Source organism: Heterodontus francisci, chromosome 44 (assembly GCF_036365525.1).
Source record: "Heterodontus francisci isolate sHetFra1 chromosome 44, sHetFra1.hap1, whole genome shotgun sequence".
Taxonomy (NCBI): Eukaryota; Metazoa; Chordata; class Chondrichthyes; order Heterodontiformes; family Heterodontidae; genus Heterodontus; species Heterodontus francisci.
The window spans coordinates 17,931,579-17,956,459 of record NC_090414.1 but is presented as its reverse complement, the minus strand read 5'-3'; the positions used below and the strand labels follow the sequence as shown (position 1 = coordinate 17,956,459).

Below are 24,881 nucleotides of genomic sequence, written 5' to 3'. Positions count from 1 at the left end.
CTGGTTATCAGTGAGCAAATTCTGATCAATCTTTCATTGATCTTTGCATTGCTTTGAGTGTAGTAAGCCCCTGAGGGTCTAAAGGAAGAATAGCTCGGGGAGGCCCAACAGATAGGTTTGCAGAGGTTTTCGAAAGGCAGAGCTGTTTGGGAATAATGGTAGGACAGTCAGCAGGAGTGTTTGGACGGAGCAATCCTGAGTTAGCGGATCTACCGCTCAAAGTCCTCCGGAACTGAGGGGGATCACTGCGGAATGGGACCATGAGCGCATCGACGGATCAGGCAGAGCCTGGGTTAGTGACCACAACCAGGGCTCCTCGACCTTATGCTGACTTCTGCTAGAACATGCATAGCATAGCACGGGCGAATAGGATCCAACTCTCGCTGATGTCCCTCACAGTTGTCGGGACATAGCAACAGCAGGAGGCCATTCAGCCCCTCAAGCCTGTTCCTGCCATTCAATGAGATCATGCCAGATCTGTGACCTAACTCCATATACCCGCCTTTGCCCCATATCCAGAAATACATTTGGTTAACAAAAGTCTACCAATCTCAGATTTCAAATTAACAACTGATCCAGCATCGATTGCAGTTTTGTGGAAGAGAGTTCCAAACTTCTACCACCCTTTGTGTGCAGAAGTGTTCCTCATTTAAACATCTAACAGGAGGAGGCTCCGCAAATATCCTCATCCTCAACAATGGGGAGTGCAGTGTTTGATTAATCAGGATTGTATTTGTCTGTCCACTTATCGGTGTTCACTGTGTTTGATTGCTTAAGCCTATGGGCAAGGCGACAGAGTCAAAAGTGAAACTAAAAGAACACACACACTGGCTGCTATGAGAAGACATGTACTGAAATTGTGTAAGAACTTTTAGAGTTAATGTGCTGTAAATAAACCAGTTGGTGATTTAATACATGTGTGATATCCGCATTGCTCTGACATTAATTTGATATCCAAACTAAACCCAGTAACCTGGCGTAAACATAACAGGGAGCCCAGCACATCAGTGCGAAAGACAAGGCTGAAGCATTTGCATCCATCTTCAGCCAGAAGTGCCGAGTGGATGATCCATCTCGGCCTCCTCCTGAGGTCCCCAGCATCATGGATGCCAGTCTTTAGCCAATCCAATTCACTCCGCGTGTTATCAAGACCAATTAAGGGCCCGGGGAGTGCAAAATCCCAGCGTGGCTCCCCAGGCCTGGTGGAGGCGGGCTCGCTACCGACTTTTCGGCCGGTGGGCATCCCGGCCAACGTAAGATTCAGGCCCATGTTTCCAGATCATTAGCCCATGCCTCTGGATTACAAGTTTAGTAACATGGCAACTATGCTGCTGGACTCAATTACCAGGGTGATTGTATGTGAGGAGCTTCGGTATTTTCTCATGAGGGGACAGTGTAGATGGGGAGAATTCCATTCCCATTGGTGGAAGGGTCAAGAACCAGAGGACACCAATGGAAGGTGAATGACAATTGATCCAAAGGCCGCATGAGGAAAAACGTTTTTTTATGCAGCGAGAGGTTAGGATCTGGAATGCACGGCCTGAGAGTGTGGTGGAGGCAGATTCAATCATGGCTTTCAAAAGGGAATTGGATAAATACTTGAAGAGAAAATATTTGCAGGGGTGGGGGAAAAGGCGAGGGGGGGGAGTGGGGCTCAGCGCCTCGCAGAGACCCGGCGCGGACACGACGGGCCGACTGGCCTCCTTCTGTGCTGTAACCACGTTGTGTTCCTGCTGTCCACAGGCTCGATATCGGTGAACAGCCGCCACTTCCCGTTTGTCGCCAATGGCGAGAGTGAGATCCTGGATTTGGACAGCGATATGTACCTGGGCGGGCTCCCGGGCGACAAGCTCGACCTGATGCTCCCGCCCGAGCTCTGGACGGCCTTCCTCCACTACGGCTACGTGGGCTGCGTGCGGGACCTCTTCATTGATGGCCAGAGCCGGGACGTGAGGCGGCTGGCCGAGGTGCAGAACACGGGCGGGGTCAGCGGCTTCTGCTCGCGCGAGACCCTGAAGCAATGCAGCACGGGCCCTTGCCGCAACGGGGGTCACTGCCGGGAGGGCTGGAACCGGTACATCTGTGACTGCACCGGCACCGGATACTTCGGGAAGAACTGCGAGACAGGTAGGCGACGGAGCCGAGACCTCCCGGCGGAAACGGAGACGGCCGATGATTTCCCCCCGACGGAAATTGGACGGGCGCGCGAAGGGGAATAAACTGTGCAGGGCTGTGCGGGGATCGAGCTGGGGGGGCGGAGTGGGATTACCGGATTGCTCTGCAGGGAGCCGTCATGGTCTCAATGGGCCGAAGGGCCTCCTCCTGTGCTGTCATCGCTCCACAAGTCGAAAGCTTGGCGATTCAGTCAGTCAAACGCTACGTCTAGTGAAGCATCGACCCTGAAGTTTCTCCCCCCCACTCCTCAATCTGCATTGGGTGAGTTGATCCCAGCTGGCCAATCGAATGGATCTTTAGTCCCTACTCAAGCAGTCAAGGATCCCAGTCCCGCTCGTTATTAAGTCTAGGAAGTGCAGAGTTGAGTTTCGGCTGTGAAAGGGTTCACCCCATCGAGCCTCTCCCACCATTGCGGTCGATCATTGCTGATATGCGCCTGCCAACTCTCCCTGGGAAGAAACAAAAGGCTTGCATTTGCATAGCACCTTTCACGACCTCAGGATGTCCCAAAGTACTTTTGAAGTGTTATAACGTAAGAAACGTCAAGCTGCGCACAGCAAGTTCCCGCGCACAGCAATGTCATAATCAACAGACCATCTGTCTCCATGATGCTCCATTCTCGTCTATCTAATCACAGCCAGAGAATCACTTTGCCACGGCTTCTCTTTCTGCTCCTGCCCGTGCGGGTGGATGTCACGAAGAAGAGCGGGGGGGGGGGGGGGGGGGGGGGGGTGGCGGAGTTATCCCCAGTGTCCTGGAGCCAATGTCTTACCCCCTCAGTTAACATCACGCAAAAGCAGATTATCTGGGTCACGATCACATTGCTCTTTGCGGGATCTCGCTGTGCGCAAATTGACTGCCGTGTTCCCTACATTACAACGCTGACTACAATTGTGAAAGTACTTCACTGGCTGGTAAAGCGCTTTGGGACATCAGGTGGTCGTGAAAGGTGCTATATAAATGCAAGTGTTTTGTTTAATGCTTCACCGGGGCATTATCAGACAAAGTCCGACCCTGCGCCTCATAAGAAGGTATTATGGACAGTGAAACAGAGACTTAACTTGTATTATTCACACAGAGAACTTATTTTCTAGTTTATCTGCCATTTTAATCAGTCACGGCCTTTTATACAAAGATTTTACTTTGTCCTAAAGTCATTGTGATTTTAGTTGTCAGTCAACTTGAAGCCGAGGTAAAGAACTGAGGCCCAGGGTTCAGGACATGGGGTTATATTACTGGATTAGTGATCCAGTTGCCTGGACTAATGATCTGTGTTCAACAACAGCAAACTTGCATTTATATAGCCCCTTTCAAGTCATAAAACGTCCCCAGTCACTTCGCGTAAACCATAATTGGACGCCGAGCCACGTAAGGTGCCATAAGGGACAGGCGACCAGAAGTTCAGTCAAAGAGGTCGGTTCTTAAGGAGCGTCTTAAAGGAGGAGAGAGAGAGAGGGATGGAGAGGTTTAGGGAGGGAATTCCAGAGCTCGGGGCCCCCCAGGGCAGCTGAAGGCACGGCCGCCAATGGTGGAGCGATGGGAATCGGGGGGATGGGCAAGAGGGCGGAATTGGAGGAGCGCAGAGATCTCGGAGGGTTGTGGGGGCTGGAGGAGGTGACAGCGATAGGGAGGGGGGTGCGAGGAGAGATTTGAACACGAGGATGAGAATTTTATAAACGGGGCGTCGCTTAACCAGGAGCCAATGCAGGTCAGTGAGCACGGCGGGGGGTGGGGTGATGGATGAACAGGACTTGGTGCGAGTTAGGACACAGAGTTTTGGATGAGTTTAAGTTTATGGAGGGAAGAATGTGGACGGCCGGACAGGAGCACATTCCAAAAGTCAAGTCAAATCCCACCACAGCAGCTGGAGAATTTAAATTCAGTAAAATAAATAAACCTGGAGTTAATATATTATCAGTAACGGTGACCATGAAACTTTTGGATTGTTGTGAAAACCCATCTGGTTCACTAATGTCCTTCAGGGAAGGAAATCTGCTGTCCTTACCCGGTCTGGCCTACATGTGACTCCAGACCCACAGCAATGTGGTTGACTCTTACAAGCTCTCTGAAATGGCCTAGCGAGCCACTCAGTTGGAGCAGGCCACTCCGGCAATCTATACCAAGCACCGCACGGACGGCAGCGGTTCAAGAGGGCGGCTCACTGAGGACTACCCCCTCCCCTTGCTGCCGACCCCCGCCACCCACCCCCCTCTCCCGCGACCCCCACTCCGCCAGGCCTCTCCCGCCTGATCTGCCTTAAGCCTCCTCGGTGTCTGGTGGCTGCAGTCCCCTCTGCGGCTGCTGGCCTCTGATTGGCCGACTGCTCTGCAAGGGCGGTACTCCCGGCGGACGGGGTGGTGGCGGGGGGGTGGGGTCCGACATCCTACGGAAGGCCCGCCGTTCTCCACTTAAGTGCCCGATTGGCACTAAATTCGGTGGGCCTTTTGCAAAAGAGGCAGACACGGGGATCTCGGCGATGGTTTCCCCACGATGTCGAGACCCCCCCATCCAGATTGTGTTAAGAAGTCGGCTTTTTTTTTGGTGTTGGAATTTCCTAAGTTTGTAAACTGTGGGCAGAAAAGATGCCAGAGGGAAGTCAGGATCACAGCTTTGGGGCCTCGGGTCGTTTGGATAGGAGATGGGGAAGCCAGTTCCAACCTAAAAAAGCTGTCTGGATGCGAGGAGGAAGGAGAGCGGTCAGGGTGTTGTACTTGGATTCTAGGGGAACGATGAGGAGTGGGTGCACCCACCTAATCTGGCAGCTCCCTATAAAGCAGACCCTTGAAGGTGTGGTGCAGTCTTCATGACACCGCCTTTAAGAGTGATGTCCCTTTAAGAACTCAGTATGCTAATGAGCTAAGTACCAGGATGTCGTCATGTGACGAGAAGACATAGTCATTCTGCGCTGTAACACCCTGGACAAAGGTTCTGTATATAGTTTGCTCTGTCGCGTACGTAGAGATCTTCAAGGAATGGGCACCTGGTGGTTTCTGACGATAACACAAAGAAACTCACACCACTTTTCTACTCGCTGTTGGTTTTCAGAAGGAACAATCCTGAGCTACGATGGGAGTATGTACATGAAGATTATGATGCCAACCGTCATGCACACAGAGGCAGAGGACATATCCTTGCGGTTCATGTCACAGCGAGCTTATGGCCTGCTGATGGCAACGACCTCCAAAGACTCAGCGGACACCTTGAGGCTCGAGCTGGATGGAGGACGGGTAAAACTCACGGTCAACTTAGGTAAACCCCTCTCTCTCTCTCTCACTCTCTCTCTCTCTCTCTCTCTACTGTCTGGTCTCAGATGATGAGAAACTTTGTTTTTACAAGTAGAGTCCAGTTGCTTACAACTTGGGGCCTCTCAGTGCGAGGGTTATCCGTTCAGGCGCCAGAATGGGTCGAGAGAGTCACTTCATTGAAGATATAAAACAAAACGCCGCAGTTGTTTCTCGGGGGAAATATTACAAAGCCCCAGTACCGTGTTTTTCCGGATAACTCATCGCCGGTTTGGGCTCAGTTACTTGACCTGAGTTGGGGTAGTTGTGTGGGCATTACCATTGGTTGCAGTGTCCCCTTGGCCAATGGAGCAAGGACCCCAATAGAAGACAGTGGCCACCTCCCCTCCGCCCCCCCCACAACAGGGAAAGAGGGGAGGCGGCTGTAAGGGCGTGGGAAATTGTTCTAAACAGTCAGATGTTAGACGTTACATGTACTGACTGCTTGAAGTACACGGCAGCTCGCATCTGACCTCTTGTGCCTTGCAGACGCCTGAATGGTTAAAACTTGAACTGATGTCTGTGTCACATCTTACAAACTGTACCTCTCCGTCCCATCTTTTGACAGCCCCGCGTCGACTTAATTTCTCTCAGTCTCCCATCCACCGCCTCTGTTTTAATTTGATCTGTTGCCTTCAGCCAAATCATGTCACTGTTCATTCCCCAATAAATGCCCTGTTGTTTTTTCATGTCTTTCTTTTTAACTACGCCTGCCTCGCAGTGACAGCCAAGGAGGCATGACTTGTTTCCATGGTAACCGCCAGTGCCAGTCTCGTTTATCGCTGGCAACGCAAGAGTCCAATGCAAAAATGTCATCATTAATTCACAGTTTTTAAAAAAAAATGACAAAACACTCAAATGTAATCGTTGATTGAGGATGAAAACGCTTGGTTTTTACTTGCTCATTTCCCCGTTGCGAATCGCTCTGAGTTGGCAAAGATATTGCAGCCTCTGTCCTTGACTGTGGACAGAGCGCATTTCATACTTGACTGAATACAATCATTGCCGAGGGATGGGAGCAAAATAGAAGCGGACGCCCCATTTGTAAACCCTTTGCTGAAAGGCTGCAGAGTGGAGGAATCGGGATAGAAAGTTCAGGAGAAGGGATGCAGAAGTGAGGGCTGCGGTGGGGGGAAGGAGGGCCCAGGAACTGACACTGGAATTAGAACAGGGGTGAAGGTTGGAAACGGGGCAGGTAGAGAACTGGGGTGCGGGGGAGTGGGGGGGGGGGGGTGGTGGTGGTGCCGGGGGTGTGAGCTCAGAGAGAAAATGTACAGCGCACCCGCCTCTGTTGCCCTGCCAGGCGGCAATCCCCGCGCCGTAGTTCACTCGCGTTGGCACAGTCACGTCGCAGGGGTCCACAACCACAGTCCGTGCGCAGTGCAGTCATGGAAAATCGTCAGGCGCGACAGGGGTAGATCAGACGGGAAGGGACGGGGGGGGGGAGTTTATGGAACTGGGGAATATAGGAATGCTGAGTGCACCTCCACTGAACAAAGCAGCCCCAGTTGGATAAATCTCCAGTGCTTAAACGAAGCAAGGAAGCCTAAGATGATCAGGTCCCTTTGCTGCTCAAAGACCATCTGTCCATCTCTGCGTTACTGTGAACAAGAATGGGATTATCTCAGGATAGTTGTCTTTTGCTCCCATCTCTATGGGGCTTTTTCATGTCATTGTTACTTAGCTGCAATATAAAAGATAACGGGGGAATAAAAATCCCGACTGGCTTCAAAAAATTCGCTGTGTGAACATCAACTATTCGCTTATCTATTTCGTACCATTTCTAATCCTAGACCAAAAGGCACGAATGAATCTCAAACGTGCTGAAGTCAAAAGGTAAATTCATATGTTGAAAAAGAATGACGTCGACAGGGCTCCACAGACTGACAGACTCCAGTGACTTGTTCTCTGGGGGTTTTAAAGGCGGTTGCTAGGGAAACTGAAAACTAAAGTCCTCCAGCCACCAGCTGAAGAAACTGGGAGTTGTCCTGGATATGAAATTGAGAAAAAATGTAGGCACATACATTCACAAAAAATATTTGCGTACGTTAAACAATTCAGCTCCAAACTGATGCACAGCTCTCCCTGTGTAACGCACTGTTCAGTACACACAGCTCTCCCTGTGTAACACACTGTTCAGTACACACAGCTCTCCCTGTGTAACACAATGTTCAGCACACACAGCTCTCCCTGTGTAACGCACTGTTCAGTCCACACAGCTCTCCCTGTGTAACACAATGTTCAGTACACACAGCTCTCCCTGTGTAACACAATGTTCAGTACACACAGCTCTCCCTGTGTAACACACTGTTCAGTCCACACAGCTCTCCCTGTGTAACACAATGTTCAGTACACACAGCTCTTCTTGTGTAACACACTATTCAGTACACACAGCTCTCCCTGTGTAACACAATGTTCAGTACACACAGCTCTCCCTGTGTAACACACTGTTCAGTCCACACAGCTCTCCCTGTGTAACACAATGTTCAGTACACACAGCTCTTCCTGTGTAACACAATGTTCAGTACACACAGCTCTCCCTGTGTAACACACTATTCAGTACACACAGCTCTCCCTGTGTAACACAATGTTCAGTACACACAGCTCTCCCTGTGTAACACACTGTTCAGTGCCCACAGCTCTCCCTGTGTAACACACTGTTCAGTACACACAGCTCTCCCTGTGTAACACACTATTCAGTACACACAGCTCTCCCTGTGTAACACACTATTCAGTACACACAGCTCTCCCTGTGTAACACAATGTTCAGTACACACAGCTCTCCCTGTGTAACACACTATTCAGTACACACAGCTCTCCCTGTGTAACACACTATTCAGTACACACAGCTCTCCCTGTGTAACACACTGTTCAGTACACACAGCTCTCCCTGTGTAACACACTATTCAGTACACACAGCTCTCCCTGTGTAACACACTGTTCAGTACACACAGCTCTCCCTGTGTAACACACTGTTCAGTACACACAGCTCTCCCTGTGTAACGCAATGTTCAGTACACACAGCTCTCCCTGTGTAACACACTGTTCAGTACACACAGCTCTCCCTGTGTAACACACTGTTCAGTACACACAGCTCTCCCTGTGTAACACAATGTTCAGTACACACAGCTCTCCCTGTGTAACACAATGTTCAGTACACACAGCTGTCCCTGTGTAACACAATGTTTGGTACACACAGCTCTCCCTGTGTAACACAATGTTCGGTACACACAGCTCTCCCTGTGTAACACACTGTTCAGTACACACAGCTCTCCCTGTGTAACACAATGTTCAGTACACACAGCTCTCCCTGTGTAACACAATGTTCAGTACACACAGCTCTCCCTGTGTAACACACTGTTCAGTACACACAGCTCTCCCTGTGTAACACACTGTTCAGTACACACAGCTCTTCTTGTGTAACACACTATTCAGTACACACAGCTCTTCCTGTGTAACGCAATGTTCAGTACACACAGCTCTTCCTGTGTAACACACTGTTCAGTACACACAGCTCTCCCTGTGTAACGCACTATTCAGTACACACAGCTCTCCCTGTGTAACACACTATTCAGTACACACAGCTCTTCCTGTGTAACGCAATGTTCAGTACACACAGCTCTTCCTGTGTAACACAATGTTCAGTACACACAGCTCTCCCTGTGTAACACACTGTTCAGTACACACAGCTCTCCCTGTGTAACACACTGTTCAGTACACACAGCTCTCCCTGTGTAACACAATGTTCAGTACACACAGCTCTCCCTGTGTAACACAATGTTCAGTACACACAGCTCTCCCTGTGTAACACACTATTCAGTACACACAGCTCTCCCTGTGTAACACACTGTTCAGTACACACAGCTCTCCCTGTGTAACGCAATGTTCAGTACACACAGCTCTCCCTGTGTAACACAATGTTCAGTACACACAGCTCTCCCTGTGTAACACACTGTTCAGTACACACAGCTCTCCCTGTGTAACACACTATTCAGTACACACAGCTCTCCCTGTGTAACACACTATTCAGTACACACAGCTCTCCCTGTGTAACACACTGTTCAGTACACACAGCTCTCCCTGTGTAACACAATGTTCAGTACACACAGCTCTCCCTGTGTAACACACTATTCAGTACATACAGCTCTCCCTGTGTAACACACTGTTCAGTACACACAGCTCTTCCTGTGTAACACACTGTTCAGTACACACAGCTCTCCCTGTGTAACACACTATTCAGTACACACAGCTCTCCCTGTGTAACACACTGTTCAGTACACACAGCTCTCCCTGTGTAACACACTGTTCAGTACACACAGCTCTCCCTGTGTAACACAATGTTCAGTACACACAGCTCTCCCTGTGTAACACAATGTTCAGTACACACAGCTCTCCCTGTGTAACACACTATTCAGTACACACAGCTCTCCCTGTGTAACACACTATTCAGTACACACAGCTCTCCCTGTGTAACACACTGTTCAGTACACACAGCTCTCCCTGTGTAACACAATGTTCAGTACACACAGCTCTCCCTGTGTAACACACTGTTCAGTACACACAGCTCTCCCTGTGTAACACAATGTTCAGTACACACAGCTCTCCCTGTGTAACACAATGTTCAGTACACACAGCTCTCCCTGTGTAACACAATGTTCAGTACACACAGCTGTCCCTGTGTAACACAATGTTCAGTACACACAGCTCTCCCTGTGTAACACAATGTTCAGTACACACAGCTCTTCCTGTGTAACACACTATTCAGTACACACAGCTCTTCCTGTGTAACGCAATGTTCAGTACACACAGCTCTCCCTGTGTAACACACTGTTCAGTACACACAGCTCTCCCTGTGTAACACAATGGTCAGTACACACAGCTCTTCCTGTGTAACGCAATGTTCAGTACACACAGCTCTCCCTATGTAACACACTGTTAAGTACACACAGCTCTCCCTGTGTAACACACTGTTCAGTACACACAGCTCTTCCTGTGTAACACACTATTCAGTACACACAGCTCTCCCTGTGTAACACACTATTCAGTACACACAGCTCTCCCTGTGTAACACACTGTTCAGTACACACAGCTCTTCCTGTGTAACACACTGTTCAGTACACACAGCTCTCCCTGTGTAACACACTATTCAGTACACACAGCTCTCCCTGTGTAACACACTGTTCAGTACACACAGCTCTCCCTGTGTAACACACTGTTCAGTACACACAGCTCTCCCTGTGTAACGCAATGTTCAGTACACACAGCTCTCCCTGTGTAACACACTGTTCAGTACACACAGCTCTCCCTGTGTAACACAATGTTCAGTACACACAGCTCTCCCTGTGTAACACAATGTTCAGTACACACAGCTCTCCCTGTGTAACACAATGTTCAGTACACACAGCTCTCCCTGTGTAACACACTATTCAGTACACACAGCTCTTCCTATGTAACGCAATGTTCAGTACACACAGCTCTTCCTGTGTAACACAATGTTCAGTACACACAGCTCTCCCTGTGTAACACACTGTTCAGTACACACAGCTCTCCCTGTGTAACACAATGTTCAGTCCACACAGCTCTCCCTGTGTAACACAATGTTCAGTACACACAGCTCTCCCTGTGTAACACACTGTTCAGCACACACAGCTCTCCCTGTGTAACACGCTGTTCAGCACACACAGCTCTCCCTGTGTAACACACTGTTCAGCACACACAGCTCTCCCTGTGTAACACACTGTTCAGTACACACAGCTCTCCCTGTGTAACACAATGTTCAGTACACACAGCTCTCCCTGTGTAACACAATGTTCAGTACACACAGCTCTCCCTGTGTAACACACTGTTCAGTACACACAGCTCTCCCTGTGTAACACAATGTTCAGTACACACAGCTCTCCCTGTTTAACACACTGTTCAGTACACACAGCTCTCCCTGTGTAACACAATGGTCAGTACACACAGCTCTTCCTGTGTAACACAATGTTCAGTACACACAGCTCTCCCTGTGTAACACAATGTTCAGTACACACAGCTCTCCCTGTGTAACACAATGTTCAGTACACACAGCTCTCCCTGTGTAACACACTGTTCAGTGCCCACAGCTCTCCCTGTGTAACACACTGTTCAGTACACACAGCTCTCCCTGTGTAACACAATGTTCAGTACACACAGCTCTCCCTGTGTAACACACTGTTCAGTACACACAGCTCTCCCTGTGTAACACAATGTTCAGTACACACAGCTCTTCCTGTGTAACACAATGTTCAGTACACACAGCTCTCCCTGTATAACACACTGTTCAGTACACACAGCTCTTCCTGTGTAACACAATGTTCAGTACACACAGCTCTCCCTGTGTAACACACTGTTCAGTACACACAGCTCTCCCTGTGTAACACAATGTTCAGTACACACAGCTCTCCCTGTGTAACACAATGTTCAGTACACACAGCTCTCCCTGTGTAACACAATGTTCAGTACACACAGCTCTCCCTGTGTAACACACTGTTCAGTACAGACAGCTCTCCCTGTGTAACACACTGTTCAGTGCCCACAGCTCTCCCTGTGGGACATGGCCTTCCCGTCATTTGTATATAGAAGCATATATCAAACCCTTTGACAAAAGTGACGTGATTGAGTGTGTTTCTTGTTATTTTACTGGATGTGACCTTCTCATCCACCTTACTGTAAAATGTGGTCCTGAACGCATCGAGGAATCCTTCAACTGAAACCTGAGATATCTACTATTCATCCATGGTTCTCATCATCCAGTTTTCATATTGCTGCTCTCGGCATGTCTTTACACCAATGTTTTTTTTCTCTCTCTTTCTCTCTTTGTGTTTTGGTGCTGTTTCAAAAGATGGTACGAAAACCCTTCAATGGCCTGAGTCTGCGGCCCGGAGCAAATAGCCACGTCAGCGGTAACCTCTGAACCCCAGCCCATCTTGTACCAACCGCCCACTCTTCGTGCGGAAGCCCATTTTGTCTGTCTCCCCTCAAACCGCGCCATTCACGACAGATTCGAATTTCCCCTTAACTCCTCTGCTGTCTGGACTGGCTGGGTTATTGTCATTTCCTGTGCTCCAACCTCTGGTTTGTAGTTGGTGTTCTGTGTGCTGGGATCCGTCGCAGCAACCTGCCAGGCTTGTGCCAATCAGGAAGTTCTGTATCTGTGTGGCTGTGTGCGAGTATGTGCGCGCTTGTATCCGTCAGTTTGCCTTGGTCTGTGTGTGTCTCCGTTATTGTGTTATCTGTGCGTCTGTATGTGTGCGTTTGCGTGTGTCTGTTTGTGAATGTGTGTTTCTGCCTGTACTTCTGTGCCTTTTTGTGTTTATGTTTGTGTGTGTTGTGTTTGTGTGTGTGTATCTGTGTTTGTTTGAGTGTGTGCGTGTCTATGTGTGTGTTTCTCTACTTGTGAGTGTGTCTGTGTTTATGCGTGCCTGTGTTTTTGTATGTATCTGTGTTTGTGTTTGTGTCTGTATCTGTCTTGCCTGTGTATGTGTTTGTGTGTGTCTGTGTTTGCCTGTGTTTGTGTTTGTGTCTGTATCTGTGACTGGACTTTTGTGTGAGTGTCTGTTTTTGTGTTTGTGCGGTCGGTGTTAGTCTGATTGAGTGTCTGTGTTTGCCTCTGTGCGTGTGTGTGTGTGTGTGTCTGTGCTCATCTGATTGCGTGCTTCTGTCTCCCTATGTTCCTATAGAACATGAGAACGTAAGAAATAGGAGCAGGAGTAGGCCATTCGGCCCCTCGAGCCTGCTCCACCATTCATTAAGATCGTGGCTGATCTGCTCCCTCACCTCCACTTTCCCGTTCTATCCCTCGATTCCCTCAGCGTCCAAAAATCTCTCGATCTCAGTCTTGAATGTACTCAATGACGGAGCATCCGCCGCTCCCTGGGGTATAGAATTCCAAAGATTCACCACCCTCCGAGTGAAGACATTCCTCCTCATCTCAGTCCTAAATGGCCGACCCCTTATCCTCAGACCCTGACCCCCGTGTTCTGGACTCTCCAGCCCGGGGGGCAGGGCGGGGAAACAGCCTCTCGCCGTCTACCCTGTAAAACCCTCTCAGAATTCGATACGTTTCAATGAGATCACCTCTCATTCTTCTAAACTTCAGATATATTGGCCCATTCTACTCAATCTCTCCTCAAAGGTCAAATCGTCCCAGGAATCAATCTAGTGAACCTTTATTGGACCCCCTCTAAGGCAAGTATATCCTTCCTTTGGTACTGAGACCAAACCGGTGCACAGTAATCCAGGTGTGGTCTCACCAAAGCCCTATATACAACAGCAGCAAGACTTCTTTATTCTGGTATGATGTGTGTGTGTGTGTGTGTCTGTCTGTCTGTCTGTCTTGCCTGTGTATGTGTGTGTGTGTGTCCGTGTCCCCATGATAATGTGACTACAAGTGTGTGTTGACCCGTGCTAGCATTAGCCGCGAAATAGATTTGACGATTTCTGACCTTTAGTTCCATTTAGTGGGCCCAATTCACGCCAGTCAGGCGCACAGGAAGTGACATCAACCTTCTCTCGAATTGAGGCCTTTTTCAGTCTGACGTTTGCAAACGTAGCTTCCGAATCCGACTGGTTCGTTCCAAGCGATAACATACCTGCTGGTGAAGGAAGGGTCATCGTATCTCAGACTAATGTGACGCCAAATTTGTCGGTCTATTATATCCAGGGAACCACTCAATTTTCTCGTGACTCCCTGCCCAGTCCATGCAGGTTCAAATCATCCAAAGGAACAGTTCGGTCTTTAATTCTGCCCTTTTGATTGGGGGAACTACGATGTGAAGCATCTGCCCTCATCGCCACACCTTCAGATGCTAGCCAGCAGGTTGGGGTTTGCAAGACATGGTGTCCATTGGTTTTGCTGTGCTTTGACCCCACCACCCCCCACTCCCCCAAATGTTCAGCAGTCCTTCACTTGCATCCGGAAGGGTAGAGGTGCAAGGAGGACGATGGGGAATGCGCACGCCCCCATGTTGTTCCAACCGAGGGTCTCCCCCCCCGCCCCCAAACGAGGCCGGCTCCCGCCTGCTCGTGTTCCGAATTGATCGATTAAAGAGGTGGGACAGACTCAATGGGAAACCCTTCAAACCGACCTCTTGGCTTTGCGTCCAAAACGAATCATGCAAGGACTTGCCGCTCGATTTGCAATGAGACAGCAGGACTGGGGGAAAGGATGTCTGGTGCGTGGCTGTTTGTGTCCACTTTTCTGTTGCGGTTGACGACACGTGTCGAACCCCCAGACCCCGTTAGAGGTTACCCCAAAAAATGGCTCTCTTGAATGGGAGTCCTCAGGAACAATGGTGATGGTATTCGACAAGACGCCTTACCCCCCAAAAAAAAGGGAGCAGAAAAGCATTAATGTCTGGCGAGAGCCCACTTCCAACCAAAAGCATTGGCGTTCAGGCCCCGCCCTGCACCCAACACCCACCGGTGAAAGGAACCTCAGAAACCTTCCAGCCTTTCACTTTGAGCTTTGAGATGCTTACAGATCAGCAAGGAAGTCTGCGGCATCTTTCTCCTCTCTTCAAATGAGGAAGGCAGTCAAGCGTAGATGCATTTAAGGGGGAAGCTGGCGAATGAGGGAGAAAGGAGTAGAAGGATAAGGTGATGGGGTGAGAAAGAGAGTGGGGGGGGTGGTGGGGAGGAGGCTCGTGTGGAGCAGAAGCACCAGCACGGAGCAGATGGGCCGAATGGCCTGTTCCTGTGCGGTAAATTCTACGCAATCGTGTAATTCGCTTGGGAACGGACACCGTTCGGCTTCTAATTCATGGCTCCAGCTCTGAACCCGAGCATCAATTTACAAAGCCGCCCCGCAGGAATTTACCGAGCCCACATTGGCCGCCGGCTGGGGGTGGGGGGGGCCGGCTTCGCGGTATTCCTTCCCCCCCCCCTCCCCCTGGCTTGCGCCAAAAGCAGAGTCAGCGAACTGAGCGTCTGCACAGGCAGCGGTCAACTCCATAATTCGAAACCTTTGACTAAACAATGCTCTGTCCATTGTACCATTGTTCGTGAGGACACTTTTACTTCCAGCAAGGCAATGCTGTAATCACTGTGGCAGAATCTCGGGTCAGAACAATTTAGACCCTGCTCTTTCTAGGTGGAGACCAGCCTTGAATACATTGGTGATTGCTGAGATTTAAGGACAATTCTAGGATTACAAGCTGTGTGGCTGGGGTTTGCAGCAGCCATTTCGCAGATGACTGAAGACTCCCATTTGGTTGAGATTGCTCTACTCCCCTCACATCTCCTTGCCACTAACGTTGTCACAGAAGAGAGAGCAGCACGATTAAAATAAAACAACCGCTCAGATGTTTAACCCTTTCCTGCCTCGGCATGACGGCCATTTAAATATAGTTACCAGCACAGCTGATCCACCCACTCCAGTCCAGACTTCATAAATTGGATGACTGAAATTAGTTTGGGTTGGGTTGGGTTGGAGTGCCTCAAAATCGATCGTACCGGATTTAGTTACACTGGGTCGGATCTGCTTTTGCGCAAGTGCAGAATACTGCAGATGCTGGAAACAACAACAACTTATACTGATGTAGCGCCTTTAAGCTGAGGAAACGTCCCAAGGCTCTTCGCAGGAGCACCACAGAACAAACTATGACACCGAGCCACAAAAAAAGAGACAATAGGTCACACGATCTGAAGCTCGGTGAAAGAGGGCGGTTTTTAAGGAGCATCTTAAAGGAGGGGAGAGAGAGAGAGGTGGAGAGGTTTAGGGAGGGAATTCCAAAGCTTAGGGCCCCCATGCAGCTGAAGGCACGGCTGCCAATGGTGGAGCGATGGGAATCGGGGGATGGACAAGAGGGTGGAAATGGAGGAGTGCGGAGATCTCGGAGGGTTGTGGGGGCTGGAGGAGGCGACAGAGATAGGGAGGGTTGTTGGGGCTGGAGGAGGTTACAGAGATGGGGGGGGTGGGTGCGGGCGGCGGGTAACGAGGAGGTCATGAAGGGATGGGAAAACAAGGATAAAATCTGAAATAAAAACAGGAAGTGCTGGAAATACTCAGCAGGTCTGGCAGCATCTGTGGAGAGAGAAGCAGAGTTAACGTTTCAGGCCGATGACCTTTCATCAGAACTGGGAAAAGTTAGAAATGCAATAGGTTTTCAGCAAGTGAAAGGTGGGTTCAGTGATAAAAGAACAAAAGGGAAGGTCTGTGATAGGGTGAAAGACAAGAGAGATTAAAAGACAATAGGGTTGGCAATGTAGGGCCAAAGGGAGTGGTAATGGGACAAATAAACCATTAAAATATGCATCTAAAGGAGGTGTAAATGGCAGAATAATGAACAACAGCTGTCTGAAAGCCAAAAATGAGGGAAAAACAACAAGTAAATCCAAAACCTGGAAAGAAACAGAAAACGCACTGGAGGCGGAGATTACGGTCTGAAATTGTTGAGCTCAATGTTGAGTCTCAAAGGCTGTAAAAGTGCCTCGCAGCAAGTTGAGCTGCTGTCCCTTGCGTTTCTGTTGAGCTTCATCAGAACGGTGAAGGAGGCCGAGGACAGAGAGGTCAGTGTGAGAGCGAGGGGGAGAATTAAAAGTGACGGGCGACCGGAGGCTGGGGGGTGGGGGGGAGGGGGGTGGAGGGGTGGCGGTGGGGTGGTGGTGTCAGGCTGATGGGCTGAACCGAGGTGTTCCGGATAGCCGAATTGGGTCAAACTGGGTTGAAGTCGGGCCTGTTAAATTGGACTGAGCTAAAATGACGATTGCGTGGATTTAAACTGGGCTGCTGTGGGCTGCATGGTTCGCGTTGGGACGGCTGGTTAGGGTTCAACTGCATTGGGTTCGCTTCAGCCAAACTGGGTTAAATTGGGTTAAGTCAAACGAGATTTGCTCGGGTAGAAAGTGAAGGACGTCGGGTTATTTTGGGCTGGTTGTTACGTTGACTTAAATTATGATAAACTTGGTTGGGTTGTCATGAATTTGGATAAGTTGGGTTGAGGTGAATTAAATGAAGTATAAACTGGATTGAGTGGGTTGTCACTGCTCATGTGCTCTGGCTTAGAAATAGTGGGAAAGGTTTAAATCAATCTCTATTATAATGTACTTGGCGGACCCTTATTCCCGATCCCTGTTATCAAATTTAGTTATTATCCAATAAATCCAATTGCGACAAGAGCTTCAATGCATCTGTGAAATGGCTGCTTTGACACATGTCTGTCCCCGGAAGGGTGGGCTGTGATTATTATTGGATGTCTGCAGAAGTTACCTTGAAGGACTTAATTTCAGTTTCTTTTCTCTGCATCACTTTTCTTCCAGACTGTGTCAGGACTAACTGTAATCCCCGTAAGTCACTGTTCAACTTTATATATTTTCGTTTAATGTTTTTGATGAAAAGAGAGAGGCGAATTGTTATCTTGGGGGGAAAGTGGAAGGGGTGTTCCGGGGGGGGGTGGGGGGGGGACTAAAATACCTTTTCCTTCTGGTCAGTCCAATCGGAAGGGGTGAAAGTTCCGCCTGGAGACCAAGCGAAGTTGACCATACCCTTTTTTTTTGTCCGTATTGGACAAGGTGCACAGCCTCAATTAGAGAGGGTGGGAGGGAGTCACGTCTGGTCGAACCCAGTTGACGCTCTTGTCCGGAGCCAGCACTTTCGTCTTCAAGGCCGAAAGGAGGGTTGACCTTCTGTGCGGTGCAGTTTTGAGGTTCGCTCTTACTTGGTCTGTCAGGGCAAGGCCAGAGTTGTGAATAGAGCAAAAGTGAGGGTGATAAGGTAATGTGGAAATGCTTTTGCTAGACCTCGGGGATGATCGCACCCTTTGTTTTACTGGTGGCGTTGCCCTTTTAAATATAGTCTTTATAGAATAAAGATAATTGTTGACATGGGTCATAGTCAGTGGAACTAGCAAAGCAATAGAACATTCGCCGATGGTGTTGAGCTTCTCGAGTGTTGTTGGAGCTGCACCCAACCAGGCAAGTGGAGAGTATTCCATCACACTCCTGACTTGTACCTTGTAGATGGTGGACTGGCCTTTGGGGAGACAGGAGGTGAGTTACTCGCTGCAGAATTCCCAGCCTCTGACCTGCTCTTGTAGCCACAGCATTTATGTGGTTCAGTTTCTGGTCAATGGTGATGATAGTGGGGGATTCAGTGATGGTAATGCCATTGAGTGTGAAGGGGAGATGGTGAGATTCTCTCTTGTTGGAGATGGTCATTGCCTGGCACTTGTGTGGCACAAAGGTTACTTGCCACTCATCATCTATCCTCAGCAGTGCCTCTAAAACCCGCAACCTCTACCACCTAGAAGGACAAGGGCAGCAGACGCATGGGAACACCACCACCTGCAAGCTCCCCTCCAAGCCACACACCATCCTGACTTGGAAGTATACCAGCGTCCCTTCACTGTCGCTGGGTCAAAATTCCACATCTCCCTCCTGAACAGCACTGTGGGTGTGCTTTCACCACCCGGACTGCAGCGGTTCAAGAAGGCAGCTCACCAACCACCTTCTCAAGGGGCAATTAGGGATGGGCATTAAATGCTGGCCTGGCCAGCGACGCCCACATCACCGTGAAATGTGACCACTCGGAGAGGGGTAGCTCAAGGAACCACAATCACAGCAAGAGAATGGAAAGGAGATAAACACCTTGTTGGTGTACGGACGTCTCCAATGGATTGGTATCACTTTATATAGGAGAGACACTTTGCTGGTATGACACCAACTAAAGTCATCTAGTCTGTGAGGTACCAAACTGAACGACACTGTAAAAGAAAGAGAGAGACGGGGAATGTGACAAAACTCCAATGAAGGAATGCATCTGAGCCCTTTAACCCAGGACTGCTGCTCATTTTGCAAGATTTCACTTGAGGGGACAAAAGGGATTTTCTCTCTTTGATCGACCCCATGCAGTTCATGATCGAACACCAACAGGCCGATAATAACATGGAGCAAGTTTAAATATTAATTGTGATCGGCTTAGGACTGTCAATCACACATGTGTCGGTTACGAGTTCATGTCTGAAGCTGGAGATTGCCATAACATTTTTTTTCTTCCGACTTTCAAGGGAACCGAACGGACAAATTTTGTTTTCGAAATATTAGATTTATGGAAGTGGCTTTGCGGGGGGTTTTTTATTTTTTTTTGGTCATTTCAATTTGAATGAGGATCATTGCACGAAGAGAGAGGCCTCACCCGTTGGGAACGCCAATCTAATGACTCCTCATTTTTAATACAGGGTCTACGTCAGGTCCTCAATCACGGTTTTAAAAACAAATTAATCATTTGCTACAGCTTCAGCTAGACAGTTGTCGCAAAATTCTCCCCTGCACCACCCCCCCCCCCTTTTAAAAGCCTCGGGGATGCCGCTAATCTTGTGTGAAAGGGGATAGGATGCCGGAGGTGTCGTCCACTTCTTCTACAGCGGCTTTTGTGCTCGACACGAACAAGGACCTTATCCCTGTGTGATCAGGTGACCTGCCCGCATTGGGAGAGCGTTGACATTGCTCAGAGTCATAACGGCAGAGAAGGAGGCTATTCAGCCCATAGGTCCATGCCGGCTCGCTGCAGAGCAATCCAGTCAGTCCCATTGCCCCATCTCTATCCCCGTAGCCCGCAGTTTGTTTCCCTCAAGTGCCCGTCCAAGGGATAAATGGGGGAAGAAGACGACTTGAGAGAAGCTCTACTTGTCCCTTTTCCTTCCCCCCCCTCCCCCCCCCACCCCCCCCCCCCCCCCCCACCGTCTCACTGGAGCATTTCTCTGACTTGCTGTGACCTCTTGTATATTCTCGACGGTCCTCCCTTTAGCCAAGAACCCTTGCCCCTCACCTTCGCCTGAGCAACTATTGTGTAAGTCGTGTCCCATCCGGACATACGAATTAGGAGCAGGAGTCGGCCACTCGGCCCCTCGAGCCTGCTCCGCCATTCAACAAGATCATGACTGATCTCATTGTAACCCCAACTCCACATTTCCCGCCTACCCCCGATAACCTTTCACCCCCTTGCTGATCAAGAATCTATCTCCCTCTGCCTTATAAATATTCAAAGACTCTGCTTCCACTGCCTTTTGAGGAAGAGAATTCCAAAGACTCACGACCCTCTGAGAGAAAAAAATTCTCCTCACCTCTGTCTTAAATGGGTGACCCCTTATTTTTGAACAGTGACCCCTAGTTAACAATGATTCCAAGTTTGACCTTTTTATATAGATTGAGGAGGTTTCTAAACAAAATTAAAAAAAAACACACAGACAATCTGAGATTTCTTTTTAATTAAAGTAATAATGGGTCTTTTTCCCCGTGTTTCATGATCTGGAGGGTTTTGGTGGATTGCCTTGGGGCAAGGATCCAGCAATTACCTCTATCCTCTTTTTAAACATGGTGAGATTTGTCTACTGCTCTGGTACGTGAACGGCGCAATGTGACCAAGATGGAGAGGACAATTATAACACAAGAGGGCAGTACACGGCCTTCCTTCGCAACTCTTCAGTGATTACACACTTCATTCAAGGAGAAGGGTGGGGGGGGGGGGGGTGGGAAACACAGGATTTGTACACTCTCCCTGCCATCAGATATCCACCCCCACCCCTTGCTTGCAGCTATTCTGCGATACGTTCATTCACCAATCCTTCAAACAGACTTAATCATCAGGAACTGTTACAGCACTGGCCCTTTTTCAATTGAAGAATTTTGACAAGATATCTGTCCCGCCCTGAAGTTTCTATGTTAAGTAAAACCTGGAAAAGTTGTGATCTACACTGATCTCCTCTTGCTCTGGTCCCATCTGTCGCTCTCTCTCTCCTCTGTCCCATTCACACACTCGCACGACTCTCCCCACTATAGATTCCACCCCCGCCTTCTTCCTTTTGCCCCTCTTCTCTGCCCCCTATCCAACAGCACTGTGGGTTGACCTACCCCACACAGACTGCAGCGGTTCGAGAAGGGAAATGGAATTCAACCCGGAGAAGTGTGAGGTGATGCATTGGGGGAGGTCAAACAAGACAAAGGAGTACACGATTAATGGGAAAATACTGAGAGGTGTAGAGGAGGTGAGGGACCTTGGAGTGAACGTCCACAGATCCCTGAAGGTAGCAGGACAGGTTGATAAGGTGGTTAAGAAGGCATATGGAATCCTTTCCTTTATTAGTCGAGGTATAGAATATAAGAGCAGAGAGGTTATGCTGGAACTGTATAAATCATTAGTTAGGCCACAACTTGAGTACTGTGTGCAGTTCTGGTCACCTCATTACAGAAAGGATGTAATTGCACTAGAGAGGGTACAGAGGAGATTTACGAGGATGTTGCCGGGACTGGAAAAATGCAGCGATGAGGAAAGATTGGATCGGCTGGGGTTGTTCTCCTTAGAACAGAGAAGACTGAGGGGAGATCTGATTGAAATGTACAAAATTGTGAGGGGCCTGGATAGAGTGGAGGTGAAGGGTCTATTCACTATAGCAGAGAGGTCAGTGACGAGGGGGCAGAGATTTAAAGTGATTGGTGGAAAGATTAGGGGGGAGATGAGGAGAACCTTTTTCACCCAGAGGGTGGCGGGGGTCTGGAACTCACTGCCTGAAAGGGTAGTTGAGGCAGAATCCCTCAACTCATCCAAAAGGAGTCTGGACATGCACCTCAAGTGTCATAATCTGCAGGGCTACGGACCAAATGCTGGAAAGTGGGATTGGCTGGGTGGCTCGTTGCTCGGCCGGCACAGACACGATGGGCCAATTGGCCTCTTTCTGTGCCGTAAACTTTCTATGATTCTGGAAGGCAGCTCACCACCACCTTCTCAAGGGCAATTAGAGATGGGCAATAAATGCTGGGCCTAGCCAGCGATCCCCACATCCCATGTGCGAAGAAAACAAGAAAAACCTTGTCTTCTCTGTCCCATTCCATTAAAAAGGTTGAAGTCCATTCTTAAGGTGGGCTGTGCCAACAACAAACAAACCCTGATGTCAATAAGTCTGTCACTTTTAAACCGATGTGACCCACTTTGCCTCTGCGTCTCGTGACATTTCCGCTGAATTTTTCTCCGCGGCCACACAGGTGTCAGATGCTGATGGCTCTGCAGTCTGGAGTCAAGATTAAGACATGGCAGCACACCCAGGCCACCGTCCATGTGTCTGTCTCACCAGCACAAGGACTGGTGTTGTAAAGCCCTGTGCGAACCTGCTCCCTCCGTGATTCCGTCGCGGGTGCGGTCCCGTGCACGCTACCCCTTCGCGCTGCAGAGCTGCCGGGGCCCTCCTCAGAACGTCCCGCTTTCTCTGCCCGTCTCGTGTGCTCTTTTTCTGTCCGGCCGTTTAATTTCTCCCATTCCCAGCGAGCCCTGTGGGGTGTCAGGTGGCCTGCGATCAAACTGCAGTCTCCGATGTTGGCGCGGGCGGCCCGGTTTGCTTCGGACAGTAGGCCAGCGGGGACGCGATGGGCCGAAAGGCCTCCTGCTTCGCTCTGGGCCTTTTTTGAATGCGCTTCAGGTGCTAAGACCCTGGAAAGCAAAGAAGAGCTTTGCCGCTCGCTATTTGTGACTCCCCCTTGAGAGAGATAGATCCCTCTGAAGGAAAACCAAGATGGGGCGAGGCTTCCATTGGAGAGTCAAATTTGATTTGCCTTCTGCAGCCCTGAGCATTTCATCCAGTCAAACCTTTCTTCCAATGCTTCAGAGTCCTAGAGAACATAAATAAGAGAAGGAGTCGGCCATTCAGCCCCTCGAGACTGTTCCGCCATTCAATACAATCAAGGCTGACCTTTGACCTCAACTCCACTTTCCCGCCCTATCCCTAATTCTCAGTGTTCAAAAATCTCTCGATCTCAGTCTTGAATATACTCAACGTCCGAGCATCCACAGCCCCCTGGGGTAGAGAATTCCACAGATTCACCACCCTCTGAGTGAAGGAGTGTCTCCCCGTCTCAGTCCTAAATGGCCAACCTGACATTCTGAGACTGACTCACCGCAACCCCCCCCCACCCAACCCCACCGCCCACTCCACAGCCCCCGCTAGTTCCAGACCCCCACCCCCCCTCAGCCAGGGGGAAACAGCCCCTCGGCATCTACTTCACCCAACTAACTAACTCTGGTGGCTAACAAGAGTCAGCACCCCCTGCAATCTGCCCAGTGGAATAACCTTCAGGTACGACTCGGACCGTATCTCGCATGGCGGTGGTCGGGGTGAAGCAGAACTAAAGGATTTCCTTCAGCACACTTCAGGGTGAATTCAGCCTCTCTACAGCCCATATCTGGGGTCATATCTACCTTGGAGGCCTTAATACGAACCAGAGGCCCATAAACGAGCAACGTGGAAGTGCAGTGACTTTGGTAACGAAGGGCGAGAGAAAAGAGATTTACTGGAATGGCTCCGGGAATGAGGGATTACAGTCACATGGAGAGACTGGGAGAAGCCGGGATTGTTCTCCTTCGAGCAGAGAAGGCTGAGAGGAGATTTGATCATAATCATAAAGGGTTTAGACAGAGTAAACTGTTTCCCCTGGCGGGAGGGTCGGTAACCAGAGGGACACAGTTTTAAGATGATCGGTGAAAGAACCAGAGGGGGGAGATGAGGAGAATTTTTTTTTCTTTACGCAGGGAGTTGTTGTGATCTGGAACGCGCTGCCTGAAAGGGCGGTGGAAGCAGATTCAACAGTAACTTTCAAAAGGGGAATTGGATAAATACTTGAAGGGGGAAAATTTGCAGGGATACGGGGGAAAGAGCAGGGGGGGAGGATAGTGGGGCTAATTGGATAGCTCCCTCAAAGAGCCAGCACAGGCACGATGGGCCGAATGGCCTCCTTCTGTGCTGTCTCATACTGACGACATCAGTCTTGGTTCCCAGGCTTCATTAGCCAACTGAGAAGTGCGATGTCCAGTGAGGAGAGAGACTGCAGAGATCCCTCGTCAAAGAGCCTACTGTCCATGTGTGGCTCAAGAGGAGACAGAGAGGGAAAGAAAATGCGAGATTTCATAACTGGCCGAGCGATTGGACAAGGTGAGGGAAAATGATGACGACGTTTCGTCGAACATTTTAGTTGCGGTTTTTCTTTATTAGTTATTAACCCGGGCCTGTACTTGGCCACAGGCCTGAGGTCTATGTCTTCCGCACAGAGGCTATCACAAAATGCCAATGCAAGTGGGCAACATGGCCAATTGAGGTGAAAGGTCGGTGCTCCTTCTGGTGCATCCCTTTTTCTCCAGGGTAAGATAAACTCTGACCTGGAAGTGTTTGACCGTGTTCACCTTCTTGGCTCGATGCCGGCGAGGGCCAGAGCAGACTCGGCCTCAAACTGTTTCATCTGTTGAGCTGCATATACTGTGCTTCATTTTTCACTGGCTGACGGGAAGATAAGAAACAGGAGCAGGAGCCGGCCATTCGGCCCCTCGAGCCTGCCTCCGCCATTCGGTGCGATCATGGCTGATCTTCCACCTCACCTCCACTTTCCCGCCCGATCTCCCGATTCCCTCCGTGTCCAAAAATACCTCTC

At 49.6% G+C, this 24,881-nt stretch overlaps 1 protein-coding gene across 1 annotated transcript in view; it reads left to right on the top strand.

Moving 5' to 3' along the window:
• The window catches only part of LOC137355989 (neurexin-2-like), a 1,490,911-nt gene that overhangs the window by 586,858 nt on the left and 879,172 nt on the right, over positions 1-24,881 (top strand). The window contains exons 5-6 of the mRNA XM_068021690.1: positions 1,744-2,127; positions 5,221-5,424. Coding sequence (XP_067877791.1) covers positions 1,744-2,127; positions 5,221-5,424 — 588 coding nt within the window. The remainder of the gene's footprint in view (positions 1-1,743; positions 2,128-5,220; positions 5,425-24,881) is intronic.